We start from the raw sequence: 20903 nt of genomic DNA on the forward strand, positions 1-20903 counted from the left end.
ATATAATAAGCACTTAACAAATATCACAATTATTATTACTGAAGAACAGGGAACCTTTCTGATCTATCTTCTTTTACCCCAGGGTTTAGTACATTCAATCGTATTTATTGAGTGCTCACTGTGTGCAGAGAACTGTACTAAGCGCTTGGGAAGTACAAGTTGGCAACATATAGAAATGGTCCCTACTCAACAGTGGGCTCACAGTCTAGAAGAACAACCCAGTACGTTGGGATTCACAGTGCTTAATTGATAAGGGCTTAAAAAATACCATAACTATTGCTAATAACAAGGTTTCCCCTTCTTCACTGAACCACTGGTGCTACTATTCATTATTATTATTATTATTACTACCTACCACTAATAATTATGGCATTCCTTAAGCATGTACTAGGTTATAATACTAATAATAATGGCATTTATTAAGCGCTTACTATGTGCAAAGCACTGTTCTAAGCGCTGGGGGGGATACAAGGTGATCAGGTTGTCCCACGGGGGGCTCACAGTCTTCATCCCCATTTTACAGATGAGGTAACTGAGGCCCAGAGAAGTGAAGTGACTTGCCCAAAGTCACATAGCTGACAAGTGGCGGGATAAGGACCCATGACCTCTGACTCCCAAGCCTGGGAGTCTTTCCACTGAGCCACGCTGCTTCTCTAAGTAGCTGTGATAAGCAAGCTGTGTCTCCAGAACTGTCTTGGCAGCCCCTCCGACAGACTCGTCTTCTGTTTCTCTGTAATGCAGGGACCATCTTCAAAGAAAAAAGGGACATGTTGACTTGAGAAAAAACAAACTCTCATTCCTTTTACCTTCTCTCTCAGGGAAGGTGCCCCAGACTGTCTTGTCCCACCAATGAAATGCCATGAAAACGATTAAGAGTAAACAAGGTTTTATTAAGTCAATCAACACAACGTTTCCGTTGGCAAGAACTCTCTATAACGAGCACAGCAGAGTACACTGAAGCATACAGGGAGAGGAGGGCTGTGGCCAGGGCAGTTATTTGGTGCGGTGACAGATTATCTGGCTTTAATTGCATCTGTGAATGAACGCTATGCCGTGAGCCTTCTCCGGAGAGCTATAAGCTGTGTCTGTGTGAGAGGCAGGGCCTCTTCTTCCTCCGCTCAGCATTTTGCCGGGTTTTCCAGCAAACCCGGCAGGAGGGCAGAGCTGGGAAGGGGCAAGGGAAAAAAGGGCAAGGAAGACGAGCTCCGTCCCGGCGCGGGCTCATTTATTCCTAGCTGCCAGTGGCTTGCGGCTGATCTTCTTGGACTTGTCGTTGTTCTTCTTCGGAGGCTCGGGGTTCGCCTGCATGTGTCTGCCGTAGAGGCTGCGGGAAAAGAGACACACAATTAGGCGGGTTCAAACGAGCCACTTTGAGCCCCTTTAGGCATCGGTGCCCGGGAGGGCGTCCATGTTGCACCCGGGCCTCTGAGGTGTGACGCTAAACACACTCCCACTTGTGACTGTCCTCTCCGGCTCAGGGGGCGTCCCCCCCTTGGAGACGGTGCAGCTGGGGGGATCCCCAGCCTTCTGAGGTTGGTGGGGGCAGCCAGGCCTCAACAAACCCTTCACGGGAACGTTTCCGGCAACCACAACGGAAGTCCGGTCCAACCGGAGAGGGGAAGCGAGCTTTGTGAAGGGTGAGCGCTTCCTCACGCCCCAGCCCCACAGGCCGGCTGATAGAGACCAAGGGGGCTGGAGTCTGCGCTGGCTGGGCTCACGTGATCGATAGCCCCGGGGTGGCCACTGCACATCAGTGCCACGCTGATTAAATGTTGACAAAGTGCCTTACAGGCGGCCGCCGGCTAAGAGGATTTCTCCCAACCTCGGATCGTAATTAATAGATAATTTATGAGTGATCCTGATTGAACGGAATCAGATGCCGACCTCCAGTAAACACAGCCGAGCGCCACTATGGCCCTGTGGTAAGTGGCCCCTTGATGATGATGACGATAATAATAATAATAATAATACGGCATTTCTTAAGCACTTACTATGTGCAAAGCACTGTTCTAAGATCTGCGGGGATACAAGGTGATCAGGTTGTTCCACGTGGGGCTCACAGTCTTAATACCCATTTTATAGATGAGGTAACTGAGGCCCAGAGAAGTGGAGTGACTTGCCCAAAGTCTCGCAGCTGACAAGTGGCGGAGCCAGGATTAGAACCCATGACCTTAGAACTCTTAGAACGATGCCCTCAGCCTCCCTTCTCTGCAGCCCCGCGGACCAGCCCCAGTCTCCTCTCTTACCAAGGGGCGATGGCTCCTGTAGCCTCTCCCAAAGCCTAGGGAGGCTGGGAGGTAGGGAGGGCAGGAGCAGAGCTGTGAATAGCACCTTGCTTCTAGGATTAAAGTGTCTGGTGGCCCCCGGGGCGGATGGCTGCGGGCCCTTCTTGGCCTGGAAGCCAGGCTGGATTCACTGAGTGGTCAAGGTGCAGTCGGGCTGAGCTTTCTTCCCTAGCCCTTGGGGCCCCTAGTCACCCTAGAGTGGACTGATCTGGAAGCCCCTGGGTGGGAGGCTGTGATGCCACTTTCTCTCCGGCCCTCAGCCATCCAGCTCCTCCTTTTTCTCCTCTTCCTTCCAGCCCAGCCAAGCCACCAGGACTGACGCAGCCTTGGCCAAATCCAGAGCCGGGGCGCTGCCACCTGGACCGCTTCCTGCCAGGGCAGCAGTGCCCCTTACTTCCTGGGGCTGGGGAATGGGCCAGGCCCAGTCCTATTCGCAAAGGGCCACTCATGGGAGAAGAAAAGGGAAATGGCAAGTTTCAAATGGGTAACTTTCAAATTCATCCACCTCACACTGAAGCAGAAACTCCTCCCCATCCAGGCCTTCAATCCGCTTTCTCTTCCCGCTCTCATCTCTCTCACCACTGGCCCTCCTTCCTCACTGGCACTAGACCCTTTTAAAGCCCTACTAACATCACACCTCCTCCAGGAAGCCTTCCCTGACCTCTCATCTCCCCACGCTATTTCTGCACCCCCTACTCCCTTATATGTTTTTACTTCTCCAAATATATAAATTATTTTCAGGTCTGATTCCTGGCTAGAGTGTAAGCTTCGCCAAGGCAGGGATTTTGTCTTATACTATTTTCCTCTCCCAAGCACTTAGTCTAGTGCTCTGCACAGTGTCTGCACTGAGTGGTTGACCTGAGAAAAACTGGCCCCTGGAGTTCTCAGGGCCGGAATAATAATAATAATGGCATTTATTAAGCGCTTACTGTGTGCAAAGCACTGGGGATGTTACAAGGTGATCAGGTTGTCCCACGGGGGGCTCACAGTTTTAATCCCTATTTTCCAGATGAGGGAACTGTGGCCCAGAGAAGTGAAGTGACTTGCCCAAAGTCACACAGCTGATAAGTGGCAGAGCCAGGCTTTGAACCCATGACCTCTGACTCCAAAGCCCACGCTCTTTCCACTAAAACACGCTGCTTCTCTGAAGGTAAAATGCTTCTCCCCGTCTTTCAGTCCCTGGGAGTCTGGAGTCCCTCCGACTGAACCCATGACCTCTGACTCCAAAGCCTGTGCTCTTTCCACTGAGCCACGCTGCTTCCCCTTATTCCCATTATTTATTATTGTTGTTTGTACAACTACTAATAATAGTGGTATTTGTTAAGCACTTACTATAGGCCAAGCACCGGTCTAAGCACCGGGGTAGATACAAACTAATCCGGATGGACACAGTCCGTGTCCCACATGGGGCTCACAGTCTTCATCCCCCTTTCACAGATGAGGTAACAGGCACAGAGACGTTAAGCAACTTGCCCGAGGTCACACAGCAGACGAGTGACGGATTCAAACCGGGGCTGACACCCAGGCCCGTGCTCTATCCACTAGGACACGCTGCTTATTTGGAATTTATTTCTGTTCCATATGGGTCGGGCACCCCCCTCCTGAATTATGATCCCCTTGAGGGATTGTTTGTAAATTGTTTGTTTTGTACTTACCTCACGGCTTAGCCCGAAACAAGTGCTCAGCAAATAAAGACATAAATAAACTTGCGTACTATCGTGAGACTCAGCTAAAGTGGAAAAGGCCTGGCTGTTTTACCTGCAGCGTTTTTCCTCCATCTCCATCCCGTCTGGCTCCTCCTCCTCCTCCCCGCTACTACGGCAGGTTTTGGGAAGCAGCGTAGCCTAATCGCTAGAGCCTGGGAGCCAGAAGGAGCTGGGTTCTAATCCCAGCTCTGCCATTGGTCTGCTGTGTGACCCTGGGCAAGTGACTTCACTTCTCTGTGCCTCAGTCACCTTATCTGTAAAATGGAGATGAAGACTGTGAACGTCACGGGGGACAGGGGCTGTATCCAACCTGATTTCTCCATATCTATCCCGGGACTTAGAACAGTGCCTGATACGTAGTAAGCGTTGAACAAATACCAAAATTATTAGGAAACCAGAGGGCGAGACTCGATCTGTGCTGAACTGTTCCACTTGGGATGGGGAACGAGCAAAGCTCTCCCATCTGATCTGCTCCAGAGATGCCCCGCGGCCCCACCAGTCTGCAAAGCTAACAATGCCCCAGGAAAAGATGGTTGTTAAACATCATCTTACTGTCCGCTCCATAAACATCTCCTCACAGAATTTCCAAGGGGACCCACAAAGTCTTTGGGAGGGGTCCGAGCTGTCATTCCCAAGCCGGAAGCTCCCCGGAGGGCATTCCCAAGAGGCCGGGGCGCACACGCCTTCCTCAGAATAAATGCAGAGAGAATCAATAACCACAACTTGATGCATTACTTAGACAGTTGAGAAAATAGGCGATCCTTTTCAATTAGACCGCAAAGTGCTAAATGCGGCAACTTTCAGAATGAACAACTGGGCAAAAAAGAAAACCCTTACATTTACACTTATAAACTCCTCCAACTATTGAAGATTGGATCTCGGCAGAGCTAAGTTTACTCATGCAGTGCTCCCGTTACATAGGGACTGCGTTCATCCCAAGCCACACGTTGAAGGAAAATTCACGTGGCCGTGATCAGCCCATCTCGGATGCCACACATGTACACAACCATTTCTTCTAATACTGTGTTGTGCTGTATCCAGACAGGCAAGCGTTGTTGGAAGAGCCTTCCCAAGTCTGCTGCTTTGTTCAAACCGGGACATGTAGTGGAAATACGGGTTCTGGCAGATCGGACTGTACAAAGATAGGATATTCCACAATGATTCCCTTGATGATTTGCTTAATCAACCATACATTCAGTTATTTCATTCATTCATTGATTCAATCACATTTATTGAGCGCTTACTGTGTGCAGAGCACTGTACTAAGCGCTTGGGAAGTACAAGTTATTTCTTCTGATGACTCTGAAAATACCTGTATGTCTGTCTTCCCCATTAGGGTATAAATTCCTTCACGCATCTTCACATTTGAGGGTACAGCACAACATGCTCCTGAATGAGTGCTTTCCTGAATGCGGGGATAAGGCTTCAGACTTGAATTCTCCCAAGGGCTTAGTACAGTGCTCTGCACTCAGTAAGTACTCAATAAATACCATCGAGTGATTGATTCCATCTGGGAGGCCTGGAAAGATAAGTCTGTGCTGCTATTCCGAGAAGCGGCGTGGCTCAGTGGAAAGAGCCCAGGCTTTGGAGTCAGAGGTCATGGGTTCAAATCCTGACTCCGCCGCTTCACAAGGAATAGCCACCCCCCTCCTCTCTCTCCGAGACCTTGGCACCTAAGTGCAACTTTTCCAATATATCTTTCTTTTTACAGATCTTAAATTGCCAGAATAATATTTTTTGGCCACACTGCTGAGCTAAATATTAGGATTACAGAAATCTCCAAAGATTTTTCTCTTATACATTCAAAAAGAGGAAAACGTAAGCTATTTACAACATTGCAATTTTGGTTTTTCAGAAATAAAGAGTTATCCCTCCCGGATCTGTGAGGGATAATGCTTTACTTTACATGGGATTATTCCAGACAGAGCGGCCACACACAATTAGCCTAACATTTAGCAATTAGAAAACAGGGGACTCTTAGAACACAGGACAAGAAAAGGCAGGGGTACAAAGAAGGAAAATGGCCCCAGGCACTGTGGAGAACATATCAGTCAATCAATGGTATTTACTGAGCACTTACCATGTGCAGAGCACTGTACTAAGCACTTGGGAGAGTACAACAGACCAGAATTAGCAGACACGTTTCCTGCCTATAACAAATTTGCAGACTAGAAACAGTGCAGTTAGTAGTGATCTCTGGGTGGATTTCTCACTGAGGGAGGAATCTCATTTTTGTCCCTTGCTAATTTATAAACACATTTCAGATCATTACCATCAACCAATAGTGTTTATTGAGCATCTACTCTGTGCAGAGCATTGTGCTAAGCAGTTGGGACAGTACAATAGAATTGCAGACCCAATCCCCGCTTTCAAGGAGCTTACAAACTAGCAGGGGAGATAGAAACTAAAATATATGTAAGAGAACGTAATAGAATATAAAATAACAGACTAGGGTACGTACAGAAGCGCCCCGGCAGGGGAAGAAAGTTGTGATTAAGTAATGGCATAGTTAAATTGTTATAACGGGCAGTTTTACAATAAACGTGATGAACTTATTTTGAAATTCACCCAACACCAGGCCTTGTCTTCCTTTCAGTCAGGTAATCAAGGATTTAGGAGATCGATGACAGTAATTCTAACCCAAGACACCTTTCTTTAGCGCTATTAGTTTGTTTTTTTATATCACGCTCCTACCTCCCTTTATCTTCTGCTACTCCCTATTAAAAAGTGAAAACAACCAACAGCAAAGCAGCCCTCTCACCATTCCTGAGGCCACTTTGCTTCTCGGCTGTCTTGGTCGAACAAGCAATCCTGCCACATTGATTACTCTGTGGCAATGATTTTGCGTTAGTTTGTAGAGTGCAACTGGTACGTGTCCCCGGTATATGTATGCCCTTGATTTTCAGGCGACCCCCCGATAGTAAAATCCATCCATGTATATGAGTGTGGCTGATGGGAACACCACTCCCAGCCTACAGTGCCTCAATTTACAGTTGACTCTCTCACTTCTAAAATGGCCCAAACCGCAGAGGGCCTGTCTCTGTTTCTGAGCCTGCCATTTGGATCCTGATAATAAAAACTGTGGTATTTTTTCAGCACTTACTATGTGCCAGTCACTGTACTAAGCGCTGGGGAGGGGGGATATAAGTAAATCACGTTGGACATAGTCCTGTCCCACGTGGGGCTCACAGTCTCAACCCTCATTGAGGTAACTGAGGCAAAGAGAAGTGAAGTAACGTGCCCAAGGTCGCACAACAGATAAGCAGCGGAGACGGGATTAAAACCCACGACCTTCCCGTGCTCTTTCCACTAAGCCACACTGCTTCTCAGAACTACCAAATGTTCCCGGTTTTTGATCTCTAGGCTGTATGCTTGTTAGAGGTGGGGGACGCGTCTGCTAACTCTGTTGTGTTGTACTCTCCCAAGCACTTAGTACAGTGCGCTGCGCATAGTAAGTGCTCAACAAGTACCATCAGTTGATTGATCCGGACCGCTGGCGAGCAGGGGGCTTTTGTCTCTGGCCCTCTCCCTTTCGCTCTTCCGCTCACCTCTGCTCCCCCATATTCCTGTAACCCACGGCTCCTCCGTTAATGTCTGTCCCCCGCATCTAGATGGTAAGGTTGTCACGAGCAGGGAATGTATCTGCTAATTAATAATAATGATTGCATTTGTTAATAATAATAATAATAATAATAGTACTTGTTAAGCGCTTACTATGTGCAAAGCACTGTTCTAAGCACTTGGGGGGTTACAAGGTGATCAGGTTGTCCCACGGCGGGCTCACACTTTTAATCCCCGTTTTACAAATGAGGTAACTGAAGCACAGAGAAGTTAAGTGACTTGCCCAAAGTCACACAGCTGATAATAGGTGGAGCCGGGATTTGAACCCATGACCTCTGACTCCAAAGCCCAGGCTCCTTCCACTGAGCCACGCTGCTTCTCTAATTCTGTTGTACTGTACTCTTCCGAATGCTTAGTACAGTGCTCTCCCCGTCTAGTCATTCATTCATTCATTCATTCAATCATATTTATTGAGCGCTTACTAGGTACAGAGCACTGTACTAAGCGCTTGGGAAGTACAAGTTGGCAACATATAGAGACGGTCCCTACAAAATAAAGGGCTCACGGTCTAGAAGGGGGAGACAGGCAACAAAACAAATAATAATAATGGCATTTATTAAGCCATTGCTTGTCTCCTTGTATCACCCCAGTGCTTAGAACAAGTAAGCGCTTAACAAATGCCATCATTATTATTATTATTATTAAGTGACTCGCCCAGGGTTACAACTCACAGGTCAGAGGCAGAGCTGGGACTAGGATACAGGAGTCCCAAGTCTCCTGATTCCCGGAAAGATGCTCTTTTCACCAGGCTGGACAATCTTCCGTCCGACGGTAAACCCACTTAGGGCAGGGATCGGGACTCAAAATTACTGTACTTTCCCAAGGGTTTAGGACAAAGCAGGTGCTCAGTAAATGCTTTTGATGGATGCCAAACGGGAGAGAGAACATGAAGCAACTGATAGTGTGGAATGATCTTAAAAAAAAAAAAACCTGTTGGTCTTCTCAGGACTAGACCCTTAAATCTGGACTTCAAAATGCCTTCGGGCCTGGATGGCTACTGAGAATATTCCTTCAAAAGTCACTGTCCCTGCACCCCAAGGCCTCTGAAAAAAGGATGTTCAGAAGGATAATAACAATAATAATGGCATTTATTAAGTTCTTACTATATGCAAAGCACTGTTCTAAGCACTGGGGAGGCTACAAGGTGATCAGGTTGCCCCACGGGGGGCTCACAGTCTTCATCCCCATTTTACAGATGAGGGAACTGAGGCACAGAGTAGTGAAGTGACTTGCCCAAAGTCACACAGCTGACAAGTGGCGGAGCCGGGGCAACTGAAACGCTTAGGCTCTCAGCGAGGGTAGCGGAAAAATGGCAATAGCCCTGGGCATTAAAGGCTTCATAAGCGCTGATCGAGAGGGCCCCCACCCCATCAAACAACCCAGTTCATCCCGGGATCCCTCTGGAAAGCAACGTCAACCTCTTCGTCTCCGTCCTGTGCTTCGACAGAGCAACTCACCGCTGCTAATTGAAAAGTGATGAAGGTATTGGAGAGATCCTTGGTCCTATTCAATGGTTACCCTTCTGCGGACCAAACTGTTCTAGGATATATTCAGGTGAGACCCACATTACATAAGAGTCAATAATCTTTATGGTAATGCCACGGTGAAAGTGTCATTTGTTGTAATGAACACAGATCATAAGTTAAGCCCCTAGCTACCTCTGCGTTATTTTTCATTATACTGTTCCTTGCTTTGTTATATTTCAGGAGTACTGTGGGAATTAAACCACCCATATTTGCCAGTCAGCTCTTGTTACTCAGATTAGATTTTGCTAAAATGTAACTGGGCAATTCACAAACAGAACCAGTTGTTAAGGATATGCAACAGATACCGATTCCACTCCCTGTTTTCTCTTTTTACACTTTGCAATGGTACTTGAGAAGCAGCGTGGCTCAGTGGAAAGAGCCCGGGCTTTGGAGTCTGAGGTCATGGGTTCAAATCCTGGCTCTGCCAACTGTCAGCTGTGTGACTTTGGGCAAGTCACTTAACTTCTCTGCGCCTCAGTTACCTCATCTGTAAAATGGGGATTAAGACTGCGAGCCCCCCGTGGGACAACCTGATCACCTTGTAACCTCCCCAGCGCTTAGAACAGTGCTTTGCCATAGTAAGCGCTTAATAAATGCTATTATTATTATTATTATTATTATCACTTAATTCACCAACTGGCTCCCAGACCCACAAGCATCCAAACAGGACAGTACAAATCCAGCACTGAACTTCTTCTGGTTTGCAATTTTAAAAAATTTACTTATCGACCTTTCTCATTCTGAAAGTAAAACAAGTACTTACGAACCGTAGCTTAGCCCATCTGCATTAATTTCTGCTCCCCGGGAAGATTCCGAGGAAATCAGACGCGTTACTGGAGATCGAGTCCTACGAAAGCTCCCTCTGCGCTACGGGTGGTGGAATAGAAGCTGTTATCTTGGGGGCCCCCGCTCTCCTCCCGCCTGAGGAACGGAGCTCTCGAGTTCGAGTGACCTCTTCAACCTTTCGCCCCCGAGGTCTCCCACCGGCTGTCCTGGTGTGTGAAACTGCGTCGGCCTGCGTCAAGGACTTGACCTCATCCACAAACGCTTGTGGCTCTCCCTGAGCTCAACTCTTTAGCCCTCCCCAAAGGACACTGCACATTTCCTTTCTCATTACTATACAGAGTTCTGGACCACTAGACGACTCACTGGATAATCACGTAGGATCGATCAATCTAACTCTCCCCTGAGAAGAGAGGACGGGCAGAGCGACACCTCGACGGAGGGTGATGGGCCCCTCGGCCAAGATGCGTCCTCTGGGGCGTGACCTGGGAGAAATACTGCTGTCATCATGGCTGCCCTGGTCCCACTCTCCACGGGCCTCGTTGTCGGGGAGCGGAAAGTACCGTGGGTTCCCAATTCTCCACTGGCGCGACAATGGCCGGCTTTGAAAGGGGAGGGCGAGGGAAGGGAGGAGGGAGCAGGGTGACTGAGGTGGCCTTGCTGGCCCTTTAGAAATGGGGGGGAAAGAACAGGAGGAGGGGAGAGAAGCGGGAACGGTGGGGAAGGGACGCAGGTCAGGATCAACAAACATAACGGGGCAAACAGAGGACAAAGCTGGAGATGGGGGCCTCCGTTAAAGATTCTTGCCCTCCGAACAGAATTCCACTACCGCCAATCAGGCTAACATATTTCACTGAAAACCCAAAAGAAACCTTAATTTACTAGGGTTTTAATTCTGGTAGAAATTGCTTTCCTTGGAAGCTTTTGTGCTATCCAAATGATTCCGGTTATTAATAATAATAATAATAATAATGGCATTTATTAAGCACTTACTCTGTGCAAAGCACTGTTCTAAGTGCTGGAGAGGTTACAAGGTGATCAGGTTGTCCCACGTGGGGCTCATAGTCTTCATCCCCATTTTAATAATAATAGCATTTATTAAGCGCTTACTATGTGCAAAGCACTGTTCAAAGAGCTGGGGAGGTTACAAGGTGATGAGGTTGTCCCATGGGGGGCTCACAGTCTTAATCCCCATTTTCCAGATGAGGGAAGTGAGGCCCAGAGAAGTGAAGTGACTTGCCCAAAGTCACAAAGCTGACAAGTGGCGGAGCCGGGATTTCAACCCATGACCTCTGACTCCAAAGCCTGGGCTCTTTCCACTAAGCCACACTGCTTCTCTAATCATTATTTATTAAGCACTTACTGTATGCACAGAATTGTACTAAACACTTGGGAGAGTACAATATCATAGACACATTCCCTGTCCACAACGAACCTATTATTATTATTAATTATTAAGGGCTGTCGAGTCGTTTCCAATTCCCGGCAACTCCATGGATATACGTTCTCCAGAACGTCCCGTCCTCTGCCATAATTCACAACCTTTCTAACGGTTATTCCATTATCGTTGTTATGGTCTCTATCCGTTTAGCGGCTGGTCTGCCTCTCTGTCGCTTTCCCAGGACTTTTCCTAGCATTAGTGTCTTTTCCAGAGAATCAGTCCTGATTGTAAGTCTAAAATCTGCTAATCTAAGTAGAGTTATTTGGCCTTCCAGAGACCACTTTGGGTAGAACTGTTCCTATCCTGAGAAAATCTGGGAAATTCTGGGAATTTTGGAATACTTAGTGGAAAGAGCACGGGGTGGGGTGTCAAAGGTCATGGGTTCAAATCCCCGCCCCACCACCTGTCAGCTGTGGGACTTAAGGCAAGTCACTTCTATTCTCTGTGCCTCAGTTACCTCACCTGTAAAATGGGGATTATGACTGTGAGCCCCACGTGGGACAACCTGATTACCTTGTATCTACCCCAGCGCTTAAAACAGTGCTTTGCACATAGTAAGTGCTTAACAAATTATTATTATTATTATTTGCTGTTTCAACAGGCTCAATTCGACAAATATTAACGCATCAATGTCACTGAAAGTCAAGAACACACCTGAGTATGTCTCGATTTCTCCAACTAAGCTCCTTACTCTAAGTGATTATTCAGAGGTATTGTTGGGCTTTGTTCTCCCTTGGGTTCAGATAATAATATAATAATAATGATGGTATTTGTTAAGCGCTTACTATGTGCAAAGCACTGTTCTAAGCGCTGGGGAGGTTACAAGGTGATCAGGTTGTCCCACGGGGGGCTCACAGTCTTAATCCCCATTTTACAGATGAGAGAATTGAGGCCCAGAGAAGTGAAACGACTTGCCCAAAGTCACACAGCTGACAATTGGCAGAGCCAGCATTTGAACCCATGACCTCTCACTCCTCCTTCCCCTCCCCCTCCCCACCCCCCCGCCTTTCCTCCTTCCCCTCCCCACAGCACCTGTATATATGTTTGTACATATTTATTACTCTATTATTTTACTTGTACATGTTTATTCTATTTATTTTATTTTGTTAATATGTTTTGTTTTGTTGTCTGTCTCCCCCGTCTAGACTGTGAGCCTGCTGTTGGGTAGGGACCATCTCTAGATGTTGCCAACTTGTATTTCCCAAGCGCTTAGTCCAGTGCTCTGCACACAGTAAGCGTTCAATAAATACGATTGAATGAATGAATGAATGAATGAATGAATGACTCCAAATCAATCAATCAATCAATCGTATTTATTGAGCGCTTACTATGTGCAGAGCACTGTACTAAGCGCTTGGGAAGTACAAATTGGCATCACATAGAGACAGTCCCTACCCAACAGTGGGCTCACAGTCTAAAAGCCCGGGCTCTTTCCACTGATCACCTATGCCCTTGGCTGTGGATCTCTTAAGCACTTTGATACTTCAGCCCCTTAGGTGCTTATCATTATACTTTATTATTCCCCTTATCTGTAATTTATTTTAATGTCTGTCTCCCGTTGTAGGCCATAAACTCGTTGTGGGCAGGGATCGCACCGACCAATTCTACCAATTGTACTGTACTTTCCCAAACGCTGAATCCAATGCTCCGCAACCGGTAAGAACGCAATACCAATGACTGATTGATTGGGAGTTTAGACTAGTCAAAAGGGCACAGACATGGGGTTCAGGACACCTGGTTGGGAGTTTAGACTCGTCGAAAGGGCACGGACATGGGGTTCAGGACACCTGGTTTCTAGTCCCAGCTCTGCCGATGTCTTACGGTATAAACAGGGGTATGTGGAGAGACCACTTAACTTCTTTGGGTTTCAATTACCGCATATGTAAAATGGGAACAAGAAGCAGTGTGGCTCAGTGGAAAGAGCTGGGGCTTTGGAGTCAGAGGTCGTGGGTTCGAATCCCGGCTCCGCCACATGTCTGCTGTGTGACCTCAGGCAAGTCACTTCACTTCTCTGAGCCGCAGTTACCTCATCTGGAAAATGGGGATTAAGACTGTGAGTCCCACGTGGGACAACTTGATCATCTTAGTGAAGCAGCATGGCTCAGTGGCAAGAGCCCGGGCTTTGGAGTCAAAGGTCATGGGTTCAAATCCCTGCTCCGCCAATTGTCAGTTGTGTGACCTTGGGCAAGTCACTTCACTTCTCTGGGCCTCAGTTACCTCATCTGTAAAATCGGGATGAAGACTGTGAGTCCCCTGTGGGACAGCCTGATCACCATGTAACCTCCCCAGCGCTTAGAACAGTGCTTTGCACATAGTAAGTGCTTAATAAGTGCCGTTATTATTATTATTATTATGACACCGGATTGATGCGTGGATAATCTGAATGACTGGTGAGGGTGGGCATCCAGGGGCCGGCATAAAATGCGTGACCAGTGGTCGGAACCCTGATTGCCCCAGGCTAACGCTAGACCAGATAACCCCGACAGCAAGGTGGTTTTCCTGCCCTGAAAGAAGGTCAGACTCACTCTGCTTCAACCTTCCAGAAGAAATGGGGTGACGTCAACAAATCTGCATGATCCGGTTTGATTTTCACTTCATGTTAGTCAGTAGGCATTTCTTAGAGGCTGGTCACGGTCCTCTCTCTATCCACAGCCAACTCGGAAAGCTCTCCATCGGTTAGAGAAGCAGCGTGGCTGAGTGGAAGGAGCCCGGGCTTTGGAGTCAGAGGTCATGGGTTCAAACCCCGGCTCCGCCAATTGTCAGCTGTGTGACTTTGGGCAAGTCATTTAACTTCTCTGTGCCTCAGTTCCCTCATCTGGAAAATGGAGATTAAGACTGTGAGCCCCCCGTGGGACGACCTGATCACCTTGAAACCTCCCCAGTGCTTAGAACAGTGCTTGGCACATAGTAAGTGCTTAATAAATGCTATTATTATTATTATTATTACCTGCATGTTCCCTTGGCTGCCACCCAGCAGGTGGGCTGGAGTTCTGGCAATGGCAATCCAAGGCCACGACAGCGGCACCTTGAATCCAAAGCCGATTCCTGCCTTGCTGTAAAATGCTGGCTGGAAACCCGACTAGCGCAATCTCCTTGGATATCCGCTCCCAGGGCTCAAGAAAAAGCGTTTCATGGGTCCCCACCCTGATGGGAAGCAGCATGGCTTTGTTAGAGCACATGCCTGGGAGTCGGAAGGCCCTGGGTTCTAAACCTGGCTCCCCCACTTGTCTGCTGTGTAACCCTGGAACAGTCACTTCACTTCTCTGAGCTTCAGTTCCTTCATCTGTAAAATGGGAATTAAGACAGTGAGCCCCGTGTGGGACAGGACTGTGTCCAATCTGATTAGCTTGTATCTATTCCAGCACTTAAAACAGTGCTTGAACATATTATTATTATTATTAATATTCTCCCGTCAGCTGTCCAGGCCCACACAGTAGAGCGTTTGCATTTTGTTTTGTTTTGTTGTCTGTCTCCCCCTTCTAGACTGTGAGCCCACTGTTGGGTTGGGATTGTACATATTTACTATTCTATTTATTTTGTTAATGATGTGCATTTAGCTTTAATTCTATTTGTTCTGACGACTTGATACCTGTCCACATGTTTTGTTTTGTTGTCTGTCCCCCCCTTCTAGACTGTGAGCCCCTTGTTGGGTTGGGATTGTACATATTTACTATTCTATTTACTTTGTTAATGACGTGCATTTAGCTTTAATTCTATTTGTTCTGATGACTTGACACCTGTCCACATGTTTTGTTTTGTTGTCCGTCTCCCCCTTCTAGACTGTGAGCCCGCTGTTGGGTAGGGACCGTCTCTATATGTTGCCGACTTGTACTTCCCACAAGTGAGCACACAGTAAACGTTGAATAAATACGACTGAATGAACAAATGAATGATTGATTGTCTCTATCTGTTCCCCAATTGTACTTTCCAAGTGCTCAGTACAACACTGCATGCAGTAAGCGCTCGATAAATACGATTGAATAAATCTACGTGCGCGGCAGCCCACGGGGCTCTGGGCTGGGACGCGACAACTTCGCTTTCAATTCTAGGAGACCTCAGCAAGGCAAGTTAGTGTCCTCTTCTGATTGGGCTGGGTAATCTTCAAGAGAGTCAGGGACCGTGACAGAAACCGTCCGAGAATCCACCTAAGCAGGATCGGTTTTATGATCTCTTGGATTACCATGCCTCTTTGCCTCCACAGAGTTTTGCCAGCTCTCTACAGTCCCTCCAGGCCCCCGCGTTCTGTTCACGACATGATGTAATTGTGTTGGGCATCGCGTGGGGGTGGCACCTTGTTTCAGGCTGGCGTGGGTCGTGGGCACACAGAACTAAAGCAGATTGGTACTGTTGTCCTGTTGTGACTCACTCCTGATTTTCCCACTTCTCTAGAGAGAGATTCCCATCCCAGGGGCTTTATTCCAGGAGGTCTAGGGTCAAGGGCTTTCCCGTTCGCAGCAGAGATACTAACAATATAGTGTTCCTTGCAAATTCCCTACCACTGCCATTTTAACGGCCTTTATCCGCAGCCACCAAATCTCACCAGGCTCTACAGGTAAAGGAAAACATCACTTCTGGCAAATGTCTTTTACAATAAGAACAAGAAGTGTGAATGTGTGTGTGTGATCACACATAGACATTCTCACCCACAACACTGCTGTTCAATAAAGAGTCTGTCTGTACTATATTCAAAGGTGTCAACTTTTTGTTTTGCGTGTGTGGGAGGACTTGGTGGTAGGGCTTTGAAGAGACAAGAAAGGTAAGAAGTTGCCAACAGGTGGAAGAAAGAAGAGGACAGTAAGACTGTCAGCTCACTGTAGGCAGGGAACGTGACTACCAACTCTGTTATATTGTACTTTTCCAAGTGCTTAGTACAGTGCTCTGGAGAGAATAAGCATTCAATAAAGATGACTGATTGAAAAAAGAGGAGGCTCAACTCTGGATTCCATTTTATTCTATCCCGTTCTCCCGCGGAGAACGCACTTGCTTCCATTACGTCAAGTACCATCCCTAAGTGGATGATTCCCAAATCCCTTTCTCCTGTCCTGACTTCTCTGCAGTCTCTCATTTCCTCCCGCCTTCAGGGCATCTCCACCTGGATGTCCTGCTGGCAACTCAAACTTAACATGACCAAAACCAAACTCCTTATCTTTTCGCCGACTTTCCCATCACTGTAGACAACACTATCATCCTCCATCTCCCAAGCCCATAACCTTGGCATTAGCCGCAACTTACCTTTCTCATTCAACCCACACGTTCACTACGCTACCAAATCCTGCCAGTTCTGCTCGCTGTGGGCAGGGAATGTGTCTGTTTATTGGTATATTGTATTCCCCCAAGAGTTTAGTACAGTACAGTAAGCTCTCAATAAATACGATTGAATGAATGAATAAACATCTCTAGAATCCTCCCTTTCCTCTCCATCCAATCTGTTACCTCGCTGAGTCCAAGTACTTATCACACACTGCCCCACATCACCCTCTTTGCTGACCTGAGAAGCAGCATGGCTCAGTGGAAAGAGCCTGGGCTTTGGAGTCCGAGATCATGGGTTCATATCCCGGCTCTGCCAATTGCCAGCTGTGTGACTTTGGGCAAGTCACTTCACTTCTCTGGGCCTCAGTTCCCTCATCTGGAAAATGGGAATGAAGACTGGGAACCCCCCGTGGGACAACCTGATCACCTTGTAACCTCCCCAGCAGCTTAGAACAGTGCTTTGCACACGGTAAGCGCTCAATAAATGCTATCATTATTATTATTACTATTGTTATATTGTACTCTCCAAGTGCTTAGTACAGTGCTGTGAATACGGTAAGCGCTCAATAAATCCGATTGAATAAATGAATCAATGACTTCCCTGCCTCCTGTCTCTCCTCACTGCAGGCCGTACTTCACTTTGCTGGCCAGACCGTTTTCCTAAAAGAAGAAAACATTTGGCTCATGTCCCCACACTCCCCCCAAACCTCCAACGATTGCCCAACCATCTCCGCGTCAAGCGGAAACGCCATACCATTGGCTTTAAGGGCTCCTGCCTTACTCCACTCATCTCTTACTATAATCCAGCCTGCACATTTTGTTCCTCTAAAACCAAGCTCATCTCTGTAACCTGACCTCTGCTATCGCAAACCCAATCCCTTCTCCAAATTCTTCCTATGGCATGGAACTCCCTCCTCTTTCATATATGACAGACCACCACTCTCCCCACCTTCAAAGCCACCCCAAAATCACATCCCCAACCAAGCCCTCATTTCCCCTACTCTCTCTCTCTCTTCTGCGTTGCCTGTGCACTTAAATATTTGATATTTACTCCACCGCTAACCCCGCAGCACTTAGGTAAATATCCTTTAACTTGCCATTTCTCCCTTCTGTGATTTCTTTCAACGTCGGTCCCCCAAGTAGACGGAAGCCTCTACTAACTCTACTGTCTTGTCTCTCCCAAGAGCTTACGGCAATGCTCCGCACACACTAAACAGTCAATAAATGCCATTCATCGACTGGGAAGTACAAAGTCAAGAAAAGAAGGGAGAGGGAAGGGAGGGAGAGGGCGGAATTGTCAGGACGACGTATTCCCCTCACCCGCTCTTGCTCTGGAGTCCTTGTCAAGGCTGGGACCCAATTCCTTTTGTTCCCAAAAAACATTCCCACCAGGAGGGGCCATCTGTCCAGCCGGCCCCTACTTAGCTGTCCCCGACACGTACAGTAGACGTCACGGAGACTGTGTCCTACAGGTGCGATTGCTGTCCCAGCGGATACGAGACGGCTTGGCAGCCGTGGGTTCTCGAGCGGGGCAGCGCTACCTGTGTGGCCATGTAGAATGTTCCAGTTGTGGTGGCTCCCTCAGTTTCCCCCCCAAGCCCCTGGGTGGGGACTAGGCAGGTGAACGAGCCCCCCGGAAGACAATCCAGGCTCATGCCAACAGGAATCCAAGTGCTTGTGGCATCCTCTCCCTCCTCCTCCTGCCAACAGATGCCAAAGTTAGTGCCACCATCTTGGCTCCTCCTCTGTGGCGAAGGCTGTCCATTGTGCCCCAAACGCCACAGAGTGGACGCCTCTATCCTCCACCTGGAATGGGTTCTGACCACGTTGGACTTGTATCTTTTCTTTCAAATTTTGTGATGAGCCTTAAAAAAGCGCCAAGTTTTACTTCTAAATCCTCAAAAATGAGATGAGATATCAACTTATACTTCCCAAGCGCTTAGTACAGTGCTCTGCACATAGTAAGCGCTCAATAAATACGACTGAATGAATCTTCATGAATGGATTAGAAAAAAAGGGACTATCACTGGACCGAACAAATTCCACGTGACTTTATTGGACAGTATGGGCTTCCTATGTAGCTGAGTCAATGGAGAGCAAGAAGTTGGCAATACTGTTGCTCTCGAACACTGGAAAACAAACAGTTCGCTGCCTAATCTAATTTATTACCAAATATCAGAGATCCTTGCCCTCCCTAAGGCATGAGTCAATTGCAGATCGGAAATTTAAAACCAATATAAAGAGGAGAAACAATGGTTATCTGCACTGTAATCTCTAAAGGAACAATCCCCCTACACTTTGCAACAATTTCTTCCATTCAGATAAATGCAAGTCACCCTACTGATAAGGTTGAACGTACAAACGCTCCACCACGAATATCATTTCTAGAATGTAGCAAGAGCCTGAAAATACCATCGGAGAACGGCACTGTTTTCTCAACCGCCACAAGCTTGGTTTTGGTGATAAAAAAAGTACAATTCACGCGCTCTGCTCTCTCCATACTTCCCTTTGGGAAACAGCCCTGGGTTGAATGAGAATTTTCCACGATTCTTCTTAGCAGAAGGCTGCAGGGTTACTGGGGAAGGCAACCTGGAGAATGTTTACATTCCTGCCAAATAGAAATTCTCATCTGGTGACTGATGGCTGAGATACTAAAATTCATTAGACAGTTTAACGAATAAGTTAAAGCCAACCCATTTGACAAGAAATTTTGAATCACAGCCTTAATCAATCAATGGCATTTATCAAATGTTTACCGAGTGCAAAATACTGTACTAAATGCTCGAGAGAGTACAATACTCTCGGCTGTGTGACCTTGGGCAAGTCGCTTAACTTCTCTGTGCCTCACCTGCAAAATGGAGATTAAGACCGAGCCCCGTGTGGGACAGGGACTGTGTCCAACCTGATTGCTTTGTATCTGCCCCTGTGCTTAGTACAATCCCTGGCACATAGTAAGAGCTCAACAAATGCCAAATAAACAAAAAAGTACAATAGAGTAGGTAGATATGTATGAAAAGAAGGTTCTGAATGTCTTTACGCTAGTACATATCTATAACTTATTTATATTAATGTCTGTCTCCCCCCTCCTAATAATAATAATGATGATGATGATGATGGCATTTATTAAGTGCTTACTATGTGCAAAGCACCTTTCTAAGCGCTGGGGAGGTTACAAGGTGATCAGGTTGTCCCTCGTGGGGCTCACGGTCTTAATCCCCATTTTACAGATGAGGTAACTGAGGCCCAGAGAAGTTAACGTGACTTGCCCAAAGTCACACAGTTGACAAGTGGCGGAGCCAGGATTTGAACCCATGACCTCTGACTCCAAAGTTCGGGCTCTTTCCACTGAGCCACGCTGCTTCTCCTAGGCTGTAAGCTTGTTGTGGGCAGGGACTGTGTCTGTTTATTGTACTGTATTCTCCCAAGTGCTTAGTAATAATAATAATAATAATGATAGCATTTATTAAGTGCTTACTCTGTGCAAAGCACTGTTCTAAGCGCTGGGGAGCTTACAAGGTGATCAGGTTGTCCCACGCGGGGCTCACAGTCTTAATCCCCATTTTACAGATGAGGTAACTGAGGCCCAGAGAAGTTAAGTGACTTGCCCAAAGTCACACAGCTGACAATTGGCAGAGTGGGATTTGAACCCATGACCTCTGACTCCAAAGCCGGGGCTCTCTCCACTGAGCCACGCTGCTTCTCTTAGTACAGTGCTCTGCACACCGTAAGTGTTCAATAAATACGACTGAATGAATAGTTATTAAAAATTATTTTGAAAACTCAAAGATAAATAAGCACATTTATCTTTGAGAAGCAGCGTGGCTCAGTGGAAAGAGCACGAGCTTTGGAGTCAGAGGTCATGGATTCAAACCCCGGCTCTGCCAATTGTCAGCTGTGTGACTTTGGGCAAGTCGCTTAACTCCTCTGGGCTTCAGTTACCTCATCTGGAAAATGGGGATTAAGACTGTGAGCCCCCCAAGGGGCAACCCGATCACCTTGTAACCTCCTCAGCGCTTAGAACAGTGCTTTGCACATAGTAAGTGCTTAATAAATGCCATCGTCATCATCACGAGTCTCCTGATCATAAGCAATATGGGAGGAGAAAGGAAAAAAATGAAACACGTGGAAAGTATCTTGGTTTCCCATTCCCAACTCTCCCCTCAAAACTGAATACAACCTCAAACATCATCATTATTATCAATAATAATAATATAATTGTGGCATTTGTTAAGTGCTTACTACGTGCCAAGCTACACTAGGGTAGATAGAAGATAAGCAGGTTGGACACAGT

At 47.1% G+C, this 20903-nt stretch overlaps 1 protein-coding gene across 2 annotated transcripts in view; it reads right to left on the reverse strand.

Moving 5' to 3' along the window:
• Positions 1-869: 869 nt before the first annotated feature.
• Positions 870-20903, reverse strand: part of RSU1 (Ras suppressor protein 1) — a 227433-nt gene continuing 207399 nt past the window's right edge. For both annotated transcript variants that reach the window (XM_038755737.1, XM_038755738.1), the window contains one exon: positions 870-1324. In XM_038755737.1, the coding sequence (XP_038611665.1) occupies positions 1222-1324 (103 nt within the window). In that variant the 3' untranslated portion in view covers positions 870-1221. The remainder of the gene's footprint in view (positions 1325-20903) is intronic.

The sequence above is a fragment of the Tachyglossus aculeatus genome, chromosome 13 (genome assembly GCF_015852505.1).
Source record: "Tachyglossus aculeatus isolate mTacAcu1 chromosome 13, mTacAcu1.pri, whole genome shotgun sequence".
Lineage (NCBI taxonomy): Eukaryota > Metazoa > Chordata > Mammalia > Monotremata > Tachyglossidae > Tachyglossus > Tachyglossus aculeatus.